Source organism: Prinia subflava, chromosome 2, assembly GCF_021018805.1.
Source record: "Prinia subflava isolate CZ2003 ecotype Zambia chromosome 2, Cam_Psub_1.2, whole genome shotgun sequence".
Classification (NCBI taxonomy): Eukaryota; Metazoa; Chordata; class Aves; order Passeriformes; family Cisticolidae; genus Prinia; species Prinia subflava.
This window is the reverse complement of record NC_086248.1, coordinates 54535742-54560068: the sequence shown is the minus strand read 5'-3', so window position 1 is coordinate 54560068 and position 24327 is coordinate 54535742. Positions and strand designations below refer to the sequence as shown.

General features: G+C 39.7%; 1 protein-coding gene across 1 annotated transcript in view; it reads left to right on the top strand.

Moving 5' to 3' along the window:
- The first annotated feature begins 976 nt into the window (after positions 1 to 976).
- ARHGAP18 (Rho GTPase activating protein 18) overlaps positions 977 to 24327 on the top strand; it is a 97098-nt gene continuing 73747 nt past the window's right edge. Inside the window, exon 1 of the mRNA XM_063389983.1 lies at positions 977 to 1103. Within this exon, the coding sequence (XP_063246053.1) occupies positions 1060 to 1103 (44 nt within the window). The 5' untranslated portion in view covers positions 977 to 1059. The remainder of the gene's footprint in view (positions 1104 to 24327) is intronic.

Below are 24327 nucleotides of genomic sequence, written 5' to 3'. Positions count from 1 at the left end.
AGTTGTTCTGTGATCATTTAAGTTGATCTTCACAACAATAAAGATCTCAGAATTGTCTCCTTAACCCAAATCAAACAGATGTAGAAATTTTGTATGTGTTTTATATGAGGAAGTCATGCATTGTAGAGATGAAACCTCAAGAGATCCAAGATAAGCAGTGCCTTATATAGGCAATATCAGTGTTTCAGTACCCTTATGGTAACACAAATGATGGTTTTTTTCCTCCCAGCCTGAATTTGGCTGCCTTCTGCTTCAGACCTTTTCGTTCTTACTGGTAGATTAAAGAACTATAACAAATCCTCCTGAGTAAACGCTGACATGCCATAATCAAACCACCTCTCCTTCCCCATCCTCTGCTGAGCTCAATGGAGCTCAGACATCGGTTTCATACCAGGCGAGGCAGGCTGCCGAGGCAAACAATCACCTCCCTTGCCCCTGTTTAACTTTTCCGCACTGAACAGCGTTTGAGACAGGCACCGTGCGGGTCTCAGCCGTGCCTTACGATGGGACGGGTCCGGCTTCCCCCTCCCGCGGGGCATCCGCGCCGCACCTCCCCGCCCGTGCTCCCGCACGCTCCCCTTCCCTCTGCCCCTGGCCCGACCCCAGCCCGTCACGGTGTCCCCGCCGCCGGCCGGCGCCCAGCGGAGCGGAGGGGAGCGGGCAGGGGCCGCCCGACGGCGGGGACTCCCCGCGCTCCCACGGGCGGAGATGCGCCGGGGTCGCGGCCCAGCCGTCCCTCGGTCCCGCCGCTCATTCCGGCCCCGCGGGCGCTGCCCCGGGCCGGGCGGAGCAGGGGCGAGCCCGGGCGGTGCCGCGGGGGGCCCGGCCCCACCTCTGCCAGGGCGGGGCGTCGGTGGCCGAGTGTCCGCAGCGGCGGCGGCGGCGGCGGCGCGGGCAGGGAGGGCACGGCTGAGGGGCGAAGCCGCTGCCGCCCGAGGAGCCGAGAGCGGTGAAGCGGCAGAGAGGAGCCGCTGACGGAGGAGTCCCCGGGTAGCGCTCCCTTCTTATCGCGTGTCCCTCCCGGCCCCGAGGCAGCGGCGGCGAAGGTGACCCGGGAAGATGGTGACCGTGGTGACGAAGCTGGTGCACTACCTGCACCTGAGGTAAGGGCGGGCGAGCGCGGCCGTCGCGCTGCTCCTCCCGCCGGGCGCGACGGCCGGGCAGGAACCGCGGCGCGCTGCGGGAGCGGGCGGCAGTGGCGGGGCTGTCACCGCCGCTGGCAGCGTGTCCTGCTCCGGCCGGCGCTCCCCGCTCCCGCCGCGGCCGGCTGTTCCCGGCCGCTCCCCGGAGCGCGTCCTGCGGCACCGCATTATCTGTCTAAAGTCTGAAAAGTCGGCGTCCCTACAGCATTGTACAGTGTGATTATAGTAGCATGGATTAGACAAATTGCATATTTGGTCTTTTTTTTTTTAATACAATTTCTGCCAGGACGCATTACTAAGCCATTTTTCCCAGTATCATCTATTCTAATTAGAATTTAGCCGGCAAATACAAATATTTTTGCACTGAGTGGAGGGAAAGCAAAAAAGCACTCACTTCTGGTAATGTTCTACTTGTGTTTTGTTGAATCACTGTTTCTCTCCTGTATATGAACACTTGATGTACATCGAAAGAGGCGATTGAAAACTTGAATAACATGCATCAAGAATAGCAAACAGAAATTCAATTTCTGAATGTAATGATATTCTAGTGTAGCATTTTCACATAAGGCTGCTCTGAGAGTTGATTTCATTACCTAATTTTTTTCAAGTTAGCCATACAAATGAGTGGAAACAAAAGCAATCAATGTACTGTACTATAACTTCTTATTGGTATGATTTAAGACTTGATTCCTAGAATACCTGCAGTCTGTAGATATTTTTTAAACAATTGTTGAAATAACAATACTTTGACATGAATTGCGTAAGAGAAGTATGTAATATCACCAGTTTTACATGAGGTTTTTCCCACTGATTTAACTGCTACAACTGTTAAGCTTATTCTGCAAGTCTGACCAAAACCACAGCTCTAAATTTGTAAATTTATGTGATTTTATACCGTGTTACTTTTCTGGGCTAACAGAGAAGGAAGTCAAGAACCAAAAACCGCTGCCAGAACCCTCTTCCTGCCTCTCTTCTGTTTTTCTCTGCCCTTGTTATTTATTTAAAGGAATATTCCTGCTGGTTTTGAATCAGAGCTTCATGGCTCTATTTGCTTTATAAACATCAGACTAAAAACACCTCAGCCTCAAAGACTTTATATTATAAAGGGAATTAGGGAACAGCAATTAGTGCAGACAGCTGAATGAATGCAGCAGAGCAAAAAAGTTATGTTCTTGATCTAGTGACAGCCTCATCACTGTCAAGTATTTTGTAGCTATCATGAGAAAAGATGCAAAAAGGCTAACAAGTTCAATAAATTTTAAGGATGCTCTTCTCATGCTGGATGAGCATCAAAACATTGAGAAGGAGTGAAAAGCGTATCTGAAAGTTTGATAAATGCCTGGTCAGTGCCCTGGCTGAAGGCAGAATTGGAGTAGTTTAGTACTGGGTGAAAGAAGTCAATAAAATTAGGGAAGATGCTAAGAAGTCAATCAATCTTCTTTTATATGAGAAGTAGAGCTCTTGGAGATACGGCTCAGAAGGGATGCAATAAATGCAGCATCTGAAAAACTGAAGGTTATTAGTCCTAAATGAACATGAGTAAGGATAATTTACCATTTGTCAGTGCTAAACAAGAGGAGTTCACTGACTATTGCTGGAGTGGTAAATTGTGGAAGTATCTGTCAGGATATAAATGAGCAAAAGGTGTTCCCTAAACCCAATACTCATCAGCAGGACAGGGAAGATTTGCACATTTGGTCATCTTTAGTGAGTCTGGAGGCTTAAAGTATGGATTAATTTTAGCAAGATCACATAATATTTTTTTCCGTTCATGTCACAAAGTCATGATAGATAGGGGACGGTTGTTTCAGTCAATATTAGTCATATATAAACAACTTTTGTTAGGTATTACCAGGTGCTTATTATTTGCCTCCTTTAGTAAGTGACCAGCAACATAAAAATGAATCAAGAAAACAGCAATGTAGAAACAAGTGCATACATATGAAATTGTCTGACAAATTCTTGAAATACTGTGATTTCTGGTTAAATAATTTTAGTAGGCTTCTGGATAGCCACACCATAATATTTAGTTTACTATTAATGAAAATGGAAGTAGCTGAAAACCAATTAACAGCAAGAAACCCCCAAAAAATTAGCTGGCAGGCTGAGTTAAGAATAGTTAGGTAGCTGGCGTGATGGGGAAAATGCTTCTCATCAGCAGTATGCCTTTTTCTCACCCCAGGCAGAAATGCTACGGGTAAGTTGTAACTCCTGTATTCTGTATAAATTCTTAACCATTGAGTCCCAGTCCATGAATTTAATTTTAAAGTTCTGACACAGTTAAGTGAATAAACATTATGTTAATATATATTAGGAAAAATGTATTTAAATATTAAAAATTGTATTTCATAAATTTCTAAGAATAGAGTTTGTGACGAGATTAGACTATGAGAGTAAAATAGCCCAAACAATTACTATAATCAGATCTTTAAAAAATAGTAACTATGTCCTTAATTCAGGTCTTACTTAGAAGTAGGTAGTTAATTCAAATCACTTTAGAACTTGCACAGTCAGCAGAACTGTGGACATCATAGGAACCTGTCTTTGAATTGGACAGCTTGCCAAACATAGGATCCTGAAGCTACAGGAATAATATGAAAACCTTGGGCACTATACAATTGTGCCAAAAAATCCCCTTTCTGAAAATCAGAGGGGAATACACTGAAATGCAATGCTCATGATGCTAGAAGAAATCATGTAGCAGTACTTTGTCTCTCATACTTACCTCAGCTAATTAACCCTCATAGAGCATGGTTCTGTACCCATTCTGCTGAGTCATAAACTTCTGATTAGTTTCAGTCAGACAAAAAGCAGGCTCACAGAATGGAAATGGATAAGCCAAGAAACTAACTGTAAAAATACTAAATTAGGTTCTCAGCAAGGTGAGATGCTTTCATACAAATATACTTAATGTAATTATCTTCATATAAATAAAGATCATGCACCAAGTGAGAGCAAAGCAGTGCACAAAAAAAGAGAAACGAGCAGTGATTCTTGAGAACAACAAACAAAGGAGATGGCAGCAGATAGAGCAGTTCACAATGACAACACCAGGCAGTACAAGCAAACTAAAGACAAACATTTAGATTTATGAATGTGAGATATTCATGAGGAGAGTGAACATTCGAAGGAGATTTCCACAGTAAATTGTATTGCAGAAATTCAAACTGAAGCATGGCTGATGTAGTTCATTTAAGGAAGTGCAAATTCTAAAGCTACAAATGGGGAAAAGTGCTGTCCCAGGCTTGAAATGCTGTTTTGGAAGTTCCTTTTTTAAAAATCAATTAATTATTAATTTTCACAACCTGTCTCTGAAAGTGGTCGTATGAAATACAATAAGGCTTTTACTTTTAGAAGTAACTGACTTCTGCTGACGCTGTCAGTTACATCTTACTTCATCCCTCTGATTCCAACACCTTTACACTCACCAAAAGATATCCTTGGGTTGCACAGCATTGGAATGTGTGAATTCTGAATTTTTTCAGAAGTTTCATGTTTCTCTTAGAGCATCCCAGGCAACCATGATGATTTCTGGGCTTGGTGCTAGTGTCTCTGATGGTCAAGTAAAGGACACATGGCTCTGCTGAGTGCTGCAGGTGAGGTTAAAGAGTTCAGGCATTATTTTATGGCTCCTTATGCTCTTGCAGTAGCATACAAATGGTCTGCACAGACCATTGGCTGCTCTTTTATTCTTACCAGCCCCTCCTCTCCTCTCAAGCCAAAGGTATACTTGTGAATGATTTTGTTTGATTTGAAAAATTATACATTAAAACAATTTTCATATTGGGACACACAGAGCTGAAGTGATGTTGTTGACTTCTGAAGTTCTTGAATTCATTTTCTTTTAGGAGCTTAATGTGTCCTTAATGTTTTTGGTTGGTTTTTTTTTTTAATATCTAATGTAGCCACTCTCTACTGTTCTTATACCCTGGTGAAGAAACACAAGACATAAGGATGCCAGGTTGAAAAAGACTTTTTGTCTCTCTGAGTGCTACCTGATAAAAAAGCTACTGTCTTTAATCCACTTCATGAACATATCAAGTTTTTTAAAAGATTAGCCTGTTTGTCCTTCTTGATGGGTGTGCTGGAACAATGCTCCTCTTGAAATTTAGAAATTAATTTCTGGAAATCTATAAATGCCAGTGTAAAGTTTCTACTATTTCTTTTGTATCGACATTGTCTATGAAATGAAATTGATTTTCCCACCTAAGATATATATGTTTATGAGTACTCACATACAGGAATTTTACTGTTGCTTCTTAGCTGCTCATGCTGAGTAGACGCTTCTCTTTTCCACATTTGATTGTGCACATTTGACCACATTTTTCTTGATCATGAGTGATTGGAAGGGGCACTATAATTTTACTTAACGTATGATCAATGCCTGTGCTATTAAAAGTCTGCTATCTAGCCTGATATAGCTAGATGTACACAGAACTGCCTGTAGCTTCTTATTACTGTAAAACACTGTGTTTGATGGTTGCCTTATGACCAATTAATATCTGTCATTTCAAGCTGATGAGCCCCCTAGCTTATAGCATAAAATGTAGTTGTTAAGTCTATTAAATTCATGCACTTGTGGATGATTTTTTATTTTTTCAGTCCTTTCATTAATCCATTTTTCTGTATAATATCCTGGACTTTCTCTAAATTGATATCCTTAATTTTAGAATATCAGTAAATTTCATATTCTTCTTTCTGTGCCAAAGTTATGAATGAAAACACCAAATAATAAGATCATTAGTAGGAGGGAACCCAGAGAAATTTTAATAGGAAGACCCCCCCAATGCATTTGTTTTTCAGTGTAATGTATTGCTGTCTCTTTTCAGATAAGCTTTTCCCTCATTTACAACCTTGTACTGTTCCCACTTTCCTGTTTGTTTAGCTCTGTATGTAGTTATAATCCTTATGTGTTCCAGCATCAAATGCAATACTGAAGGCCATATAGGATAGGTCTCCTGCAGCCCCTGCTCCTTAATACAAGTTATTTTATTATTAAAATCTGTATTTACCTTGGTAAAGGTAAAGAGTGCCTTGTATTTTATGCCAGTTTTCCATTTACCGCTGCATCTCAAAATCTGCTTTCCTTTGAAGCTTTTAAAAAACACTTGCACACTGTCAAGCTCAGAGTAACAGGTGTAAGTTGCCAGTTTTTCAGTTTTTCTCTGTCTGAATTATGTTTATTATGTTATGTTGACATTCTCTGGTAATATAGCATCACTTGAGCTGATAGATTATTGTTATCACTTACTATTGAATTCTAAGGGAAATTATTTCAATATCTGGGACAGATGATTATCTGTTCTGCCTGCCTTCATTTTATTAAACCTTAAAAACTTTGCTTCTCACTTGAATAAAATGTAGTGTTATCCACAGATTTTCAGGACTAGTCTGGCTTTTGCTGTCATTATCCCAACAGAGTATTATTGAATTGGGAAGTTTTGGGATGGCCATGCCAACATTATCTTTGATATCAACTTCATTCTTATTATGCAGCAACTTCATTGCCATTTAATTTCTCTTTTTCTCTGTACTGTCAAAGAATACTATATATATTTTTATTTATATTGTTAGGTGTCGAGATCTGTCAACTGTCAGGAGCCTGCTTGGCTTTCAGCAATTTTTACTTTATCCCTACATTTTTGACTTTTAAGACAGAGTTTTCTTGCCATCCTCTGCTGCTTCTCCCTCCCCACTCCTTTCTTGTAGACTTTTTGCTCATACTTTATACAGTGTTTAGATAAATCCATTTATTTTCTCAACTGAAGATGCAGCACACTTGTCAGTGATCTTTATGGAACTCCCAATCCTTTTCCTTCAGAAGATACTGAACATCTGAGAAACCTGTGGTGAGGCTGGGGAACAGAGAACTCAAGGTATCTAGACTTGGGAATCATCTGTATGTAAGCCTGAACTCTTATTTTTATTTAAAACTGACATGCAAAGAAAAATGCATGCACTCAGCAAAATGCTGTTAGTAGCTACATGCTATTTAAAGTTGTCAATTCAGCTCATTTTGACTAAAAAGGATTACTAAATGATCGTATTTCCAGCTCTGCAAAGAAGTCACCCTCTTCCATCAGCACTTTTGGCTAAAGAAAAGGATATTTGTACATCACTGCATTGAAATGGCTTAAACCACTTTCTGAGCCATCTATGATAAATGGCAAAAAAATTCTCAGAGTGAATTAAGAGTTTCAACCCAGCAGTTTTCCCTCAACTGAACTTAACTAGATCTTTGGTTAAAGGTCATCACTGACATTTTGTTATCATTTAATTTCTCACCATTCTGCTCCATGGGATACCTCCCGGAACTCATACAAAGGCAGGAGGATTATCAGAGCCCAAGGAACGTGCCCTGAGACACCATTTCAGCCTCTCACCAAGAGACGCTTGTACTCTTTGGAGGTGGAATGTGATCTTTACCACCAAGGAGGAGGATGGCTGGCAGATATTTCCCAGCCAGCATCTCCTCTCTGTGTCAATCCAGGCGTGGTCTTGGCAGGGTAGCCCATGTGGTGGCTTTTCTAGAGCTTGTTTCCCTCATTCTCTTAGGGAGTACAACAGTATGCGTGGCATACGTAGACCTTCATTCCCTCACTCTTTCTGCACAGACACTTTTTTCCTTCAAGCCTTCCTGACATATCATCTCAGCAAAACTGACTGCAGTAAGAATTAAAAAGCCTAATATAACTTTCTTTTTTTTTTTTTTCCTTGCAAGAATGATCAATATAATCGATGGGTACTTGATTTCTGTCATGTAATAAGCATAATTTTTGTCAGCTTCATTCCTCCATTGTACTTTCAAAACTCCCTTCATAATCTCTGGATTAAAAAAAAGAAGCCAGTGTGGCCATCAGAGTCCATCAGCTTGGAGGGAAGGGTTGCATCACTTCAATAATTTTTCTTTCTGTACCCCAAAAATCAAAATAAGAAACAATGTAAGATTTGTGTAGTAAAGTAAGATTTGAGATGTCAGAGGTTTAAAGCAGAAGCAATGATAACTAATAGAAAGTCAAATCAAGAAAATAATGTAGACAAGCACATTTTACTTACTAGAAGCCAACATCTCAGAAAGAGCTCTTAGGCACTATGTGTCCCACTGAGCTGCAGAAATCTGAAGTTATCTGATGGAGGAATTAGAAATCAAGACATTTTGTGGACTTACTAATACATAAGTCAAGCAATGTCATGGCAAGAACTTGGTGACTTCAACAAAAAACTGTATATAGTTGCATTTGCAAAAAATATTCTTCCTAGGGAGCATAGTAACAAATAGTGACAGCAAGAAATGCATGCCGATGCCATTCAAAATTGCCACCTAGATTGAAAAGCATAATACAAGGAAAAGAAATAAAAGGGTCAAGAATGACATTTGGAGACAAACTCAACACAGAGATGTCCAGCAGAAATGAAGTAGTCGTAGACATTCGAAAAATTTAATGTTTTTAACAACAGAAATGCTAATACTTCATGTCTGCTGAAAAATAAGCTTAAAGTCAAGAAAATATTTATGGAGCTAAAAAATCTGTTTATTTCTTCCTTGCATCAAGTCTGGACAAAGTTGTGGTGTGGGTTTTTTTGTTTGTTTGGTTTTGTTTTTTTTTTTAAATTGTATTTGATTCTGCTCTCAAAGTTGGAATGTCTGTAGGTAGTGAAGTGATGAATCTCCTCATGCTCATAGCAGGGGCACGCATTGACATCGAGGATTTTATAATAATTTCTGAGGCAAAATCAAATGGCCTAGGGATTTACACAAAGTAATGAGATCCAGACATACATTCCCTTGTTTACAGGTATCTTTACTTTAATTTCCTTTCTGCAGAATTGACATTTCCTCTAGCAAAAATGAGAGAATCCCTCCCCTCTCTACAGCGGCAAACCAACCCCTATAGTCCACTCTACAATGCTACCCAATTTTTTAAGTTTTCTCCAAAGCCCAGGTTTGGGGACATTACAGCAAAGGGTAGGTGCAAGAGGAGAACTGATTTGTCATGTATTGTTCCTGTAGGAAATTTTAATTCTGTGTAAAGAGTGTAAATCCTTTCTGTTCTTCCCAGCAGAGAAACATATGGCCCTGCATTTGGTGGCCAGCACTAGCAACAGATTAACATCTCCCATAAATGCTACATTTTGCTATTATGACAGTAAATGCTATTAGACCTGGGCATAATGAGACAAGAGATTTCATAGCCACAGAAAAGCACATATTCTCTATGAATGAGGGACATGGTATTGATTTATGATTACAAACATAAGATAGAATGCTTTATATCTCCAATAACCTTTAAAGGCTGCCATCTGCCTCTAAACAAACTTAAGAAGGAAACTTAATTTGGATAAAAACCTACTTGGGTAGTTAATTCAGTTAAGGGATCAATTTCTAATAAAATTGAAGGATTGGGCTGTGTGATAATCCTTTGAACTCCCTGCAGCAGCAAATTTGTCCTTAGCTTTTCCTCCCCACAGTGCCACACTAGCTCTCAGCTTTTTGGTGAATAATGGTGATTTACCCAGTAAGGTAAATAATAATAATAAAAAAAATAATTAAGACTACTGCCATTGTAATATTAATAAGAGCAGTAAAACTCATCAAAATACAGATGATATTAATAAAAGAGCATTAAAACATGTAGTAGTGATACGAGGTAACTAGATGTTTTTAAGATTAATTTAAAAATAAGAATTGAGAATGCGTGCTCGCTAGAAATAGGATCAACAAAGGCCTTCAGAATTATGAGACAGACATAAAATGAAGACAGAACAGCGGTGTTTAAGTAAATATCACTTTGAAATGTCTTAGTCTTTCAGAACTCAGTTTCTGCTCCTAAACAAAAGCAGTTTCCATGCAGTGAGCTGCCTGGTATTTACTGACTCCCCCTGCACTCTGTGCCCTTAGAAATTTCCCTTGAACTCTGTCACACAGCAGAGTATAAGGTCCAGATCAATTTGATAAATAAGAAATCACAGTGAGCTGCTTACAATAGATTTAAATGTGGTACAGGATGTTATGTTTTCTTTCAAGGTGTCTTTAGAGCTAACATAGAGAAACTATTTTAATATTCTGGGCTTCATGGTCTTGTCAATTTAATGGTTTACATCAGATTTGTAAATCTTTCATGACATTTTTATTAAAGGAAATACTACTTCATCTACTGTGCTGCTAACAACAGTATCTAGTTTCCCTAGGTAAGTGAGAAGTTCAGACCAGTGTCAGAGCTTAGCTACATTAGCCATTTGTGGCGAAAGAAAAGCCTCTATTAATGCTTATGCACTGGGATTAAGATGACTTGAATGCTGTAATCCTTCCTGTTCGACTATTGGCATCATGTGCCATCTGACAACAGCTGTTTCCTTCTTAATCTGATGGGGAAAAAAAAGGTGATAGGTTGTTGCTTGCACCATTACAAGCTCAGTCTTTCCATTTTATGTTTTAGTAAATGCAAACAGTGTTTCATAACAAAACCCTCTTTAATGTATCCATGCATTACATATAGGATAGTCTTGTTTATTTTTGTCCTCTGCTTTAGGAGAGGAGCTGACAGACATTGTTCTGCACCAGCATTTTATTTTTAGTTCTGTAGTTAGGAATAGCAAGATCCAGAACTTGTCAGGAGGAAAAAATCCAGGCATTTGGGGCACATAAGAAAAATGAGTAAGCATTGCATGTCATGACACTTTGTAATCACCACTCTTGGCAGAGGGCCAAGCAAGGAGTTTGTAGAGTCTTTTGAAGCTACAGGAGCTGGAGGGCCCTGCCTTGGAACTGGGTATCAGGCTGACATCTCTGCATTTATGGACAGATGCTACTTTCAAGACACAAAAATACATTTGCCTCACCTATTCCCTGAGCTTCAACTTATGGGGGTACTTAGGTGAATCTTCAAGTTCCAAAACTGATCCTTGATAATCTGGTTTGAACACTGCTGGATCACAGTCTCATTATAGGTGCTGCTATGACTGATAGCTATTGGTATGGCCACATATATTGAATACATTTGGTATTGAACATAAAAGATTGCTAAGTGGCAAAGTATTCCTTGAAAGGAGAAGACTAAACATTTATTTAATTTTATTTTTTTTTAACACAAAAATCTCCTTTTGAGTTGGTGATGCACAGAATAGTGACCACTGTTGGTTGTGAAGCTGGAGAATTTAACAGAAGATCTTGTCCTTTCTGTGTGTTTTCTGAGTTTAGCTTGGGAAGACAATGGAATTCAGACATGGATAAAGAGGACGAAAAAAAAAGTTGCACTAAAAATCAGGCAAATAATTCTGTACCTTTCGAGATTATAAACTGTATTGTAATTTCAGGTGAAATCCTTTGAATAGAAAACACAGATGTCAATATTTACAAGAACAATGGAAGCTACAGGAGGCAGCTGGTTTGCACCCACCATTATGCAGCACTGTGTACGTGTGCTGTAGATCACCCCAAGGGTACAAATCTCTAATACACAGGAAAAGGGGAAAGATTATGTGAGTGTCAGATTATGAACTATTTTGCTTTGATCTAGAAAATTATAGCAAACAATTCTAATTATTGACGGTAGAAATACTCAAAGTCATCTCAGAATTTCCAGCAGCAGAAATCTCAGCTTCTGGTGAAAATGGACTTATGTCCAAAGTCTCCTAAAGTGCACCTTCTCTAGCCTACTAGCTGCTGAGGGAAGTGAAAGCAAAGCTGCTCTCTATTTTGCAAAACACAAAATATTGAGAATAGCAGGACAGAAAGGAAAAATGGTCCTACGCTTCTATCTTCCTATCAGAAAGGCGCTCTGAGAAACAAAATTCCTTAATGTTTGCAGTCTATGGTTCCTCAGGCTGGAAAACCCACCTTGTGAACTGGCTGCACAGAGACTGAACTTCTCACACATTTTTGGAATCATGCTCTGGAATTTGTGCAACTCTGAATTTGTAATTCAGAGGATCTTTGAACCTACTCTTGTTCTAGCTAAGAGCCATGCTGTGATTAACTTAGCAAATCATTTGATTCTGCAGTTCTCCTTTGTGTTAGCTGCTTTGCATGCAAATACAAATAGCTGGAGCAAAATAAAAAACTCTAGGCCCTAACAGATGAAATTAAATATTGCAGGTATTTTCATGACACTGCAGAATGTATGAATAGTGATCAAGTGTTTAGGAATGAAATGCAAGGAAACAAAATGTGGAATTCTCTTCTAATATTAAAGATCTACTGTGTAAACTGTATTTAGTACCATTTTCAAACAGATGAGTTCTTGCGAGTATTCTCAAGGGGATTTGTTTTATTTGCTCCATCTATCTTGGTTTAATCTGAAGTAAATAAAGTTTATTTAAAATTTGTTCTTAGGTTTCAGTCCTACTGACTCAAACATAACACCAAACCCAAACAATCAGCAGCACAGTCTTTGGGCATCAGTCGGAGCTGGATTATGAGCTCTGGCAATGCCTGTGAATGTAATTTTTCAAAGGACATAGGATCTGATACTATATACTGACATTTTACAGGGAGAACAGATTTTTTTTAGGAAGTCTTCTAATCCAGAGGTGTTCTAAATATCTTTACTTTTTGCTGTAGGAAAATGCAGTTTTTATTCATTACTCAAAATATCACTCAGAAATTCAGAGTGATGCAGATGTCTTTCTGTTTGTCCACTGACATTATTGATATTTACATTTTCAATCAGGGCACGAACACAACAGTTTTGCTGACTAAAGTGCACTGTTAAAATTTAAATGCATGTTTGTTTTGTGAATACATAATTCACTGAATTAAGATAACGCTGAACATCCACTATGAGCAGGGAACACGGCTTGCAATTTAGAAAGGGGCCTGTGTTCTGCAGATAAGTACACTGTCAGTGTTACTCTGTGTTTAAAATGTTTCAGCTGCAGGGGTTAGAGTTGAAGAATTGCTTCATTTCTGCAAAGCTGGAAAAGGCCAACCTGTACCTCACAAGGTCCGTGGTTGGGAATGAGTTCCTGAGAATTGCTTGTGACAACTGCATGTTAAATGTGATCCAGATTTCCTTGAAAGGTTTTAAATCTAATCAGGAAATTGTATCCTCAGAAAGTTCAATAAATTCAATCATGAATTAAATAGGATGTGTTACTTAAAAAAACCAAAAAAACCAAAACTGCAGTATATTAAAGTTACTTTTTTCTAGTGTCCTATATGCTAAATAATAATTTCTATTTTTTGGCATTCACATGCTTTTCCATTACTTTCATTGTTGCAAGGAACAAGAATTATTTAAAATTATGGCCTATTTGAACATAAAGGTAGCTCGACAGGTTTGGACAGCAAGTCCATCACCCTGGTATCCTACTTGTTTAAAAGACACCCATAAAAGGGTTTTAAAGAAGGGGCAATATTCCCAATGCTTGCAGCCATATGCTGCCAGGCAGTTCCTGAGCCAGATGTTCTTTCTGTGTATTTAGCAATAGTCCGTGGATATATTTTCCGCAAACATGTCTGGTCTTGCTGGACCTGTGTAAGCTTTTAGCTTCACCAGCACCCTGTGGCAAGCAATAACGCTGTGTGGTGATACATTATGTGAAATGCCACCCTCTTCACCTTGTTTAGAGTCAGTTTCTTCATTGTAGTTACTGTTAATTTCCCCAGTGCTGCTGCTGTTAGAGACAGAGTTGTATCCACTGATACAACTCTTCTCCTTTGAGGTTTGTATCTCAGCAGTTTAGTTCCCGGTCTTCACCTGTAGACCACCTTCTCTGCTCTCTGTGAGTGTTTGGTGGCTCTTAAATATTGATCCTATAATTACAGTAGCCTGAAGTCAAATCACTAGGATTATTTCTGTGAGCAAGGTATATTCAACAAAGTCTTGAATTAGAAATGGTATTTAATATAGTTTATATTGTTTAAACATAAACACAGCTTCCATTATATTTTTTTTTTGGATGTTTGGGACAATCAGCCTCTTAAAAGAAAACCTGATCTGACTGTACAATTGAGGCCAATACTTATTTTATTATTAATGCACATTGTTTGCTTCAGTAAGAATATGTTATGCCAAAAGAGTTTGCCATGTACTTTTATGACTTAAGAGTCTTTCTGACATACACCAAGCATAGTACAGTAAATGCTTTTGGGAGATTTGTAAATAGATTCCCAGTATTCTTCTGCAACATGTCTATAATTTAAGACTGATACTTAATCATCTATTACAACACTTCTGTAGTTTCAGACCCTAAATGTGAATAATACAAAATCTAGTATGTGTTATGAGTCCTTGCCAAGCAACTGTGATGAAACTTTGTTTTAAAATTTTGTCCATGCTTTTCATTAAAGTACTTATCTGCAGCCAAGAGAACAGGAAATTAGGTTGACTAAAGTAGTTACAATAGTCTGAACTATTTTAACTGAATAGTTAAAAGTAGGGAATTCTACCGATTGAAGCAGGGTACTTGAAACATGGCAACATCCTAAAGTTGTAACTATTTCATAGCTTGTTGGCAGCTAAAAAATTATGTACCTGCTTCAAGGGGAAAAACAACATTCCAGTTTTGCCCTTGTGAACAGTACTTTAGGCAGCACTTAAGACGTTTTAAACTATTATGGTTATATATTGTAATATATATTTCTCCATAATGTTGCAGCACACATTATACATGTGATTCCTTGTAAAAATATCTTTCCGTAATTACTGTAATGAAATGCACTTTGGATAGATAGTAACCTGATGCTTCCACAAATAGATAACTCTGAAACTGGGGCTAGGAAAAAGTAAAATCTTCAGTTTGAAAACTGCTCCTATGAGCATCTGCTCTTAGAGTAGCAGTAATATTTTATAGCAATTTTGTCTTAGATTTTAGTGATGATCCAAAGCAGCTGAAGGGGGAAAACAACAGGTTAAGAAAAAAATATAAAAATAATTATTTTGGCATGCAGCTTTTTTCCCCTTAACATTTTTTCATGGCCAGGATCCACAAAACCATCATAGAGACCTGTGGTGTTTGTACTGTTGCTTTGGTAAAACTGAAACTAAGAGATGTCTGAAGGCTCAGTGGCTGAAGATTATCTTTTCTAATTTTTGGAAGTGCTTTTTGGGCTTTTGTGCCCTTGAAAACCAGCCTATTTCAGTGAGAAATGTGTATTTTTAGGAACAATAGCTATACAAGGAAAAGCCCTACTGTGGCTGCAATAGAAAAGCACTTTACACTACTCCAGCCACATAAATACCTGAACAGGTGTTAAATACAAGTATTAAATACAAGTACTCTTTCATTGGTGTCATGGGTTGGCACTGGCCAGATGTTAATGCACCCATGAATATGTTTTTTCTCTAACAACTCCTGTGGGATGTGATCAGGAACAGAGCAGAGCAGGCTTAAATCTTGAAAACAAAAAAACCCACCAAAACTTTATTAATTACATAAGAACAGGGACAGAAATACTCTTAAACACACACAGAGACAGAAATAAAAAACTTCTTAGAACATTTCTTCTCCCGGTTTCTACCTCCCCACCCATCACTTTTCACAGACTAACCTTTGGGTTTTAGATCAAACAATCACCACTCAAAAAAAACTAATCTTCAATTCAGCAAGGGAGAGAGGAGTCTCTCTGGCACCACAGACTGTTCTCTAGAACACACAGGTCTACTCTTTATGTGTTCCCATGTCACCCGTGGCACCGCCCAGAGAAGTCTGCCAGGGTGACTCTCTCTTTTTCCTATGTCCAGCGCTCTCACCGCTGTCTCATAGGCCAAAACTGCATACAGGGCTCTTTTAAGGATACTTGCATGCCAAGCTCTCCCCTTTTTACCCAGGGGCGGGGGTTCCAGGAGCAGGTCTGCCCTGAGGGCAGAGGGCACCACCTCACCCTCCCCCTCTCTTCTCTGCTCGCTCCACTCTTCAAGTGCCAGTCACTGTAGCAAAAGCAAGGGCAGCTGTATCCACCCAAAATGCAGTTTATGTTCAAAAGAGACTTAAGTTCAGTCCATGGCTGACATTATGCAAGAGAAGTCCAGCTCAGAAGGCTACTCCTCTCATTCTTCCATCGGGTTCCTTCCAATCGTGCTTTATCACCTCGGTCCCAGGCCGCTTCCTTCTCCTTTTTTCCAAAATCACCAGTCATGAGAATCAATGTCTAAGAAAAGTTTCTTTCTGCCAAGCAAGGGTTAACAGCTTCTATCTCCCAGCAGGGTGCAGACACAGGCACTCCCAGGCTCAGCAACTCCCACGTAGCTGGGCACCTTCTCCCGGAGTTTGGGGGTGGGGAGGGGGTGAGCACACACAGAAGGCACTTCCACAGTTTTCCACCCCTCCATCCTGGACGGGGCAGCTCAGTTCCAGTCCTGTCTACCCTCTTCTCTTCTCCTTGGGGCTCCGGCTTACCTGAGCCCGACCACGTGTTTTCCCCTCCCCCACCCAGCCTCATGGCCGGGCAGGGGAAGGAGGCCTGACACGTCCCTCTGCTGAAACCAGGATCTGAAAAGAGGCCGAACCCCCTAGACTCCTGCTTTTAACTCTTTGTGTCCTCAGAGGCGTGTCCAAACCTCCGAGTGACCAATCTAGGTGCCAGCAGAAAAGCTGATCACTGATTGGACTGCCCACATCCCCCTGGAAAAAAAATTCACCTCCCTTGCAACCACGACAATTGGTAAAATTAATCTACACTAGTATGTTTTCTCTGTACCCATTCTGGAAGAGTCCAACTAGTAAAATTAAAGTGTAGAAAGCTGTAGTGAAAAAGCTTCCATTCCAAAATTCTCATGAACTCCTTTGGATTGTGCTGAACACTTGGGTGCTGTTGACAAGTGCCCAGCCTGAGCTGTAAATATCTTTCTGAATATGAAAGAGGGAGGGAGCTGACACCTGGTAATCCCATCATTTTGGTGTGAACTGTGCAGGAAATAATTGTACATGAATTCTTGTGGCATTTCACACTGCTGTTCCATTCTCCTATCTGTTCTGGGGTTTTTTTACCTGAAAGAATGCTCTAATTTTTTACCATAGTGCTATTTCTTAAAAGACTTCTCTGGTACCAAGAATGATGTTGAAATAAATCAGGAAGCGATCTAAGCAAAAAATACAAAAAGAAAGCAGAATGGAGAAATATTGGTTATCCTATAATTATCCCCCAGTGAAAAAAAAAACAAACCAAAACAACAAACCAACCCAAGAAACAAATGAACCACAAGAAAAAAGCGATTTAAATACTTAAAACTGAAAATCTCTTATGAATCCAAAACCCAGACAGCAAATAATTCCCTCATCTATTTATTTGTTCCTTAGAAGAGAATTTACAAGCCTAAAGCCAGGCTGGTGGAGCAACCAGCTCCAGCAGCACCAGGCCAGGGGACTGCAGTGTTGGTGGAGCTGCCCCGGTGCCCATCTCTCCTGCATCATCTCAGAGATGAGTGTAAAGGAGCCCAAGTGTTCCAGCAGATGCTGAGCTCACAGGACAGGAACTAGGGGTTGAAATATTAGTCCAGGAAAACCAGAAGAGGCTTAGTCTCTAGCTCTGGTGGGGTCATCATTTTGCTTCATGTGCTCTGGCAGCAGAAAAGCTGCAGTGTTCTAATGCCCTGTCATTTATAACCCCGTTTCCCAAATCTTTTTCAGCCTTTGATGAAGTAAGGCTACCTTCTTCACACTGATAATCTCAGCTGTAGAATAATAACTTCTTGTTCTACAATGTAAGCATTTACCTTATAATTTATCAATTTGCCTGTTGTCTATTCATCAATCCTTATCATCTGTTGCCTTAAGAAGAGAACCTCAAACAATCTATAGTAGTGCCTATTAGGCAATTAGAAAGTTTGGAGTGCTGATCATTGTATATCTGCATATATGGGCAATGAGGGAGAAAACCTTATTTGTATAATAGTTGAAGTTTGCTTGTCTGTGGCCTGTGTGCTGGTTTTGCCATGCTTCTGGTTTGTCTTTCACCTTGCAGCTTGAGAAAAGCAAAACACAAACAATAGGATTTTCATATGAGTGCTATCTGATTGTTCCTAACCAGCTAAGCTAACAGAAATGTGATTTTATGATATTTATCAATAACACTTATAATTCTGAGGAAATATTAAAGACTTCTGGAGTGGAGGTACTTGTGTATAATTGAAGCTTTTGTACATCAGCCAGCAGATGATAAAAAGAATCCTACAGATGATTTTCCCCTCGTACTTCTTTAAGATGTTCCAATACACAGGTAAAATAATTAGGTTCTAAATCCCCTCAAGAATATAAGAACTCATGGTATTAGAGGTATCTTCTTCGTAATATTTTCTATCAAATTTCATTGTCATTCACAGTCAGAAGGTGAGTCCCCTTCTGAATGAGAATTTGTGAAATACTTGAATTACTCAAAGTGCTCACTTCTTGTATTTCAGTTTTAAAGATGGTAGAAAATGTGCTTGGAAAAGGCACAGTTTGGTGAAACCAGAACTTTATGCAGCTGATTTACCATATTGGGATTGTTAAAATACAAAGTTACTGATAAAAAGATGTTAGTCTGGCTGGAAATTGTGCCCCTTCAAAAATGTTACTTTTCATTAACACAAAGTGCAATCCTCATCTCTTTGCCTCTGTCTGTCTCTCATTCACAGTATATAAAGTAGTACAGCACTGTCTTTAATGGTCAAGAAAAGAGAAAAAAGATGCTGATGATTCTTTGATATTTTAAATAATTTGTTCATTGTAAGAGACAGATGGAGTAATCTAAATTCTGAGATGGAAATATTGCCGACCAGATCATAGTGCCTTCTGCCAAACTTTTTATATTTAGTAAAAAATACTCTCAAATGCACTCAAAAGGAGGTGATTGTCCCACTCTGCACTGGCCTCACCTTGAACATTGTGTGCAGTTTTGGGCACCGCAATATAAAAAAAAAAGATAATAATCAATTAGAGAGCATTCAAAGGAGAGCCACTAGGATGGTGAAGGGCCCTGAGGGGAAACCTTGTGAGTAGTGCTGAGGTCACTTGATCTGTTCAGCCTGGAGGAGACTGAGGGAAGATCTCATTGTCATCTGGAACATCTTCATGAGGGAAAGAGGAGGGGCAGGCACCGATCTATTCTCTGTGGTGATCAGTGACAGGACCTGAGGGATCGGCCTGAAGCTGTGCCAGGGGAGGTTTAGGTTAGGTATCAGGAAAAGGTTTTTCACCCAGAGGATGGCTGAACACTAAAGAGGCTCCCCAGGGAAAGGGGGAGATAGTGTATAAGGGCTAGTGTTCCCTGATTCTGGGAATTGCTTTCTGTCCCTGAGAGAAATGCATTCTTCCACTGATGCAAGTAAGTAGCACTGCTCCCATTGATTTTCAAGTGCCAAGATGTAACCAGGGGCAGCCAAGAGCTGCAGATGATCTTTCCCATCAAAGACCAAACACCAGTGCAGCTGTACATTGTTACTGCTCACTCTGACCCCACTTCCCTATGGCAGCCATATGGCTTGGAACCATTCCCTGGGTACTCTTCCCTCTTGCAGGATACACATGTGAATCCTACTCTGCAAACCACCCCCAATTCTCCTGACAGTTTTGTGTCATTCACTGCTGTTCTGATTTTGCCTGCGACCATATTAATTTCTCCCAGTGAACCTATAATTATCTTTGATAGATTGAAATTTCAGGAGACTTGGTCATAGATGTCCCCGCAATATTTATGTTTTCATATACATAAATTTGCATTGCTTTCCACACATGCATCCTCATTTAAAAGTTACTTCAGCTTCCCTCCTTTTTTTCCCCTTTCTGGACATATGGTGAACAGTATTGTACATAGCGTGAGTTATTAAATAATAAGATACTACAGTAAATCAAAGTAAATCTAGCCACTATAACATAAATACAGTTTTTTTAGGGGTGAATGTTTTCCAAGTGAACTGCAAATGTTATGTTTTTCCTGCAGAAACGACACTATAATATCTTGATGTAGGCAAGTGTTCAAGTTTAGCCTCCTGTAACTCCAGGAATTGCTTCCAAAATACACAGCAGTGGTAGTATATTCTTGCCTTGTAATTCTGCAGCTCTGCTGAACCCTGCTGTACAAACCTATCACAATATCTTTGCAAAGATGAGCAAACAGTGCAAATTTATTAAATGTAGTCACTCATGACTGTCACAAATTTACCCTTAGAGGACCGAAGCCCTGAAGGCAACAGATTTGACACTTTGTTTAAAATTATTTGTGACTTGCATGTGTGGCTATGCATCAATCTAGAGATACTCATGAACTTTATAGTTACTGCTTGCTACATGGTACTACAGAATAGCTATAATAGTGCTGTGAGTTTTTATTGGTGTATGACTAGTTTTTTTCAGTTTTCTAACTGGCTTTCAGCCAAGAAGAAACAAACCCTCAAATATTTGTATCTTGTACAAAATTTTGAACAAGTATTCATGCTAATGTTGTTGTAGTTGTTATTAATGAGAGTTACTTTTCACTGTCTAGGAAGAGTAAATAAAAAACATCAGAAGTACTATCATAAAGATCTGTTTTTTCTTACAGCTTTTTTTTGTCAAACTTTTGGTTCAAAATTTGTCTAATCCTTGTTATAATAATGTTTCTAATCCCAAATATCATATACTTACATTCATTTTTTAAAAAACTTGCAAGTGCTAAATGTTATTGTGAGACCTATTATATACAAAAGATGTCCAAAAAAAATTGGTTGTTTGAAATGAGCCTGGTAAGCTCATGAAATAGGTAAGACAAGCAAGAATGTGGGAATTTCCATTCCTTCTTTCTGATTTGTCTGTGATACTGCAAACATGGTTTTAAAAGATACTGTCCTGTTGCAGCCGTGAGGCCTGGTAGGCCTCTCTGGCGGGCAGTCACCTAAGGGCAGAAATGCCTAGTCATGGTGACTAAGCCAAAATAACCCTTCTCCCGCTCTCGGACCCTCGCTTATCTCCCTGTAAGGCAATAGGTCACTTTCTACCCTGACTCACATTATTGGACCACTTCTCAAAACCTCGGTACCCTATAAAAACCCCACTTTTCCCCCAGCTCAGCAGAAGAGCTGTCCCTGAAACCCTTCACGGAAGAAGCCAATAAAGATTCATCTGTGGAACTCCATACGGCGCTTCTCCTCTCTCTCCCTGCGTCTGCCAAGGCACCTTAGCAAGCTTATGAGCTGAGAATCACTGCAAAAGAGCTGATCACTGCTAAGAGCTGAATATCACTATAACTAAGCTTGCTAAGTGTTGCCTGTGCCCGGGAGCTTTGCCGGAGTTGCTTGGGCAGGGGGGTACGTAGGTGCACCCCTGGCCAGGAACAACCAAGGCAGCCGAGACCGACTGAAGCTACTGGGAGAAAAACAAAATTGTCCAATTAAGGTGATATATTTTAAACAGTAGTTGGGACCTCACAAGTGGTTAAAGTATGGTGGTCTTCTTTTGGATTTTAAATTTCTGGAAAATGATGTTCTGAGTTGATATGAACCATTTTTAAAATCCATCTTGAATTCAGAAGATTGTTTCCATTCAAAATACAAAAATAAGACTGACATCTTGAAATATTCTGTATTAAGAGTGGCTGAATTTGATTGCAGTGTAAAATGTGAGACAAAGAAACACTTTTCTAAAATTTGTTTGGGATGAAAGAACATGATGCAAAATGAATATTTTTGTCAGTGAGAAAGAACTAAAAATATTTTGCATTGTGTTAACTTGAAGTTTTAGTGGTATTCTTAAACCCTTGAAGGCAAGTGGTTTTCTTTCTCACAGCCCATGACTCATGCAATTGTTCCTTTTTTTGTTCTGAAGCACTACTCCTCGGTGCATAATGACATTTCTAGATAGTTCTGGCTTGCTCAGCTTAGGATTGTGTCACAATTTTCATGAGCTTTTCTGACTGACTAAACTCTCCTCCTTTGTGGCTGCTCTGTTTCATTTCATCAGATGTTTTTGTGCTACAACTTCAGCTGTGATCAAATCTGCAGGCAACAGCAAAATTAGAAGGGTAAGGAAGAGAAGAGCTCCCAGTCAATGTGCTGACTGACTTAGTTAACACGTGTGGGAGAGAGCATGGCTTCAACTTCCTAGCCAGATGCAGACTGAAAAAAACTATCCCAGACCCTACTGAAGCCTGATCTAAGAGGAGGGGTGGTGGCAAGCGACCCTGAACCCAAGCGATGGATGCAGTCCGTCTGTAAAGCAGCAAATCATATATTTATTTCCAAGTATGTTCTCTGCACTTGCTAGCACCCCCTTCATCTTTCTTGATGAAACTGCAGCTGATGAGTTCATCAATTGTTATATCCCAAATACTGGATAGAGGGGCCTATTTCCTGACCTAAGGAAGAAGGGGGGTGGATTGTTAGTTACTGGAGTCATCTCCCTCCTGCCTCTTCAGTGGGTCTGGTGTTGGTTGCAATGTCCAAGAGAAGAGACAAACCTAGGATTTCTGGCCTTCATGACAGCAGCCTCTCAACAACAGAGTAAATGCCCCCTTCCATTCAGAAGCATAGTACAGATCCCTGAGAAGACATTTCAGAAGGAGCTTCCTCTGTGTGCTGTGATGTGCAAGCCGGTCAGCAGGTCTGCTCCAAAGGTAGCAGACAATGCATACTGTTCAGAACAGTCTCACCAATGTGAGAAGCAGCCGTGTGAAAAGCTGATGTTCTCCACAGTACTGTGCCTGTGATACAGTCAATAAAGCATCTGTGATGTACAAGGTCCCAGTTGCTCTACAGAGTTCAGGGTCCTCATGCTCAAGAAAGATCAGCTCAAATTGAAACAGATGCAGAAAGAATCAACAAGGAGTCAGGAGGATGGAAGATCTCCCTCTGAAAGAAAACCAAAAAGTGTGTTTAACCCAGAAAAAAAAATTGTTTTTTAAGGGTTATACTGCTGCCTTGTATAAATCTAAAACATGATTGAACAGAGAAATGAGATACCATTCTCCAAACTTTTTTATCTATCTTTATTTCATTTTCATATGCTAATAGAGTGTATCTACCTCTGCAGTGAATCCATTCAGTGTGCACCACATTTAGGTAACATTTTGGGGGAATTAAGAAGGGGCAACATGATTATATTCTGAAAATACAACCACCTTTTCATAATTAGTGGCATATGTGAAGCCATGGTTTATAAAATCAAAGTTGTATCGGAAGTAGTTCAAAAAAAAGGGGTCATTTAGAGTTACCAGTAAAAATCCCTTAGTCTCCAACACTCATGCTGACTTGCCCTTTCCCAAAGTGGCATGAAACATAAGTTGTGGTATTCAGTTTTCCCTGAAAGTCCTATACTTCAGGTGGAGATGCTATAAAGTGCACTAGATTTATAATCTGTTCTCTATGCCTGTGGATGCAGAAATCCATGCCATTTTATCCCTATTAAATCATGCACCAGAAGAAAGTAGATCTACTGATGTAATGGGAAATAATTTTCTGAATTTTTTGGTACCCTTCAGTGTAATTGAACATACGGTGAATAATCCTCATAAATAGCTAGATAATATTAGCCCAGTTATATGGATTCCCTGTTGCAGGAAAGGGGAAGCAAGAATTGATATGAGGGCTTGTGCAAAGTCACACTACAAATAGTCGTGAATAAATCACTTCACAGAAACATATATACCTCTCTGGGTAAAATTCAGCAACTGTCTGACCATGAGCAAAAACATAAGGCAGACGAGAACCACAGCCTCTCAATCCTTGCGCTGTGATTTACATAAGGGAAGCAGATGGGCAGCAATGGGCAAGATCTGAATTTCTCCAGAGTAAGCATTCAAGTAAAATCAAACAGGATAAAATAGAATTAATTCACGTGCTCATTAGTCTTCATATGGATAATCTCAAAAGCAGCACTGGTAGTTACTGTTTCACCTTTTGCAAAGTCATGGAATTAAAAATTACCAAGGCAGCCACCAGAGTGCACCAGATACATTTTAGAGCAACTCCCAAGAAAAGTGAACAACCTAAGAACTGTTACTCCCTTTTCTCGTGGTCTTCTTTTGTTTTTGTTATGGGAAATGAATCAGCTCTTTAAATATATGTGAGAAGGGCAGTGAGGAAGAAGGTGAAGACTCAGAAAGCTTGGGAGGCGTCACTGCTTTCTGTGTACACGTGTGACTTCATCCCCACCTTTGCCATTGGGGATGTGTAAGATCATCTTCCATATTTTGAAGGGCAACATAAAAGCATTAAAGGTGAAGTTTACCAGACAGATGTGCACATCTGCATGCGACCTACTCATGTAGTCAGCCTTTCCAATCAGTGGAAATAAA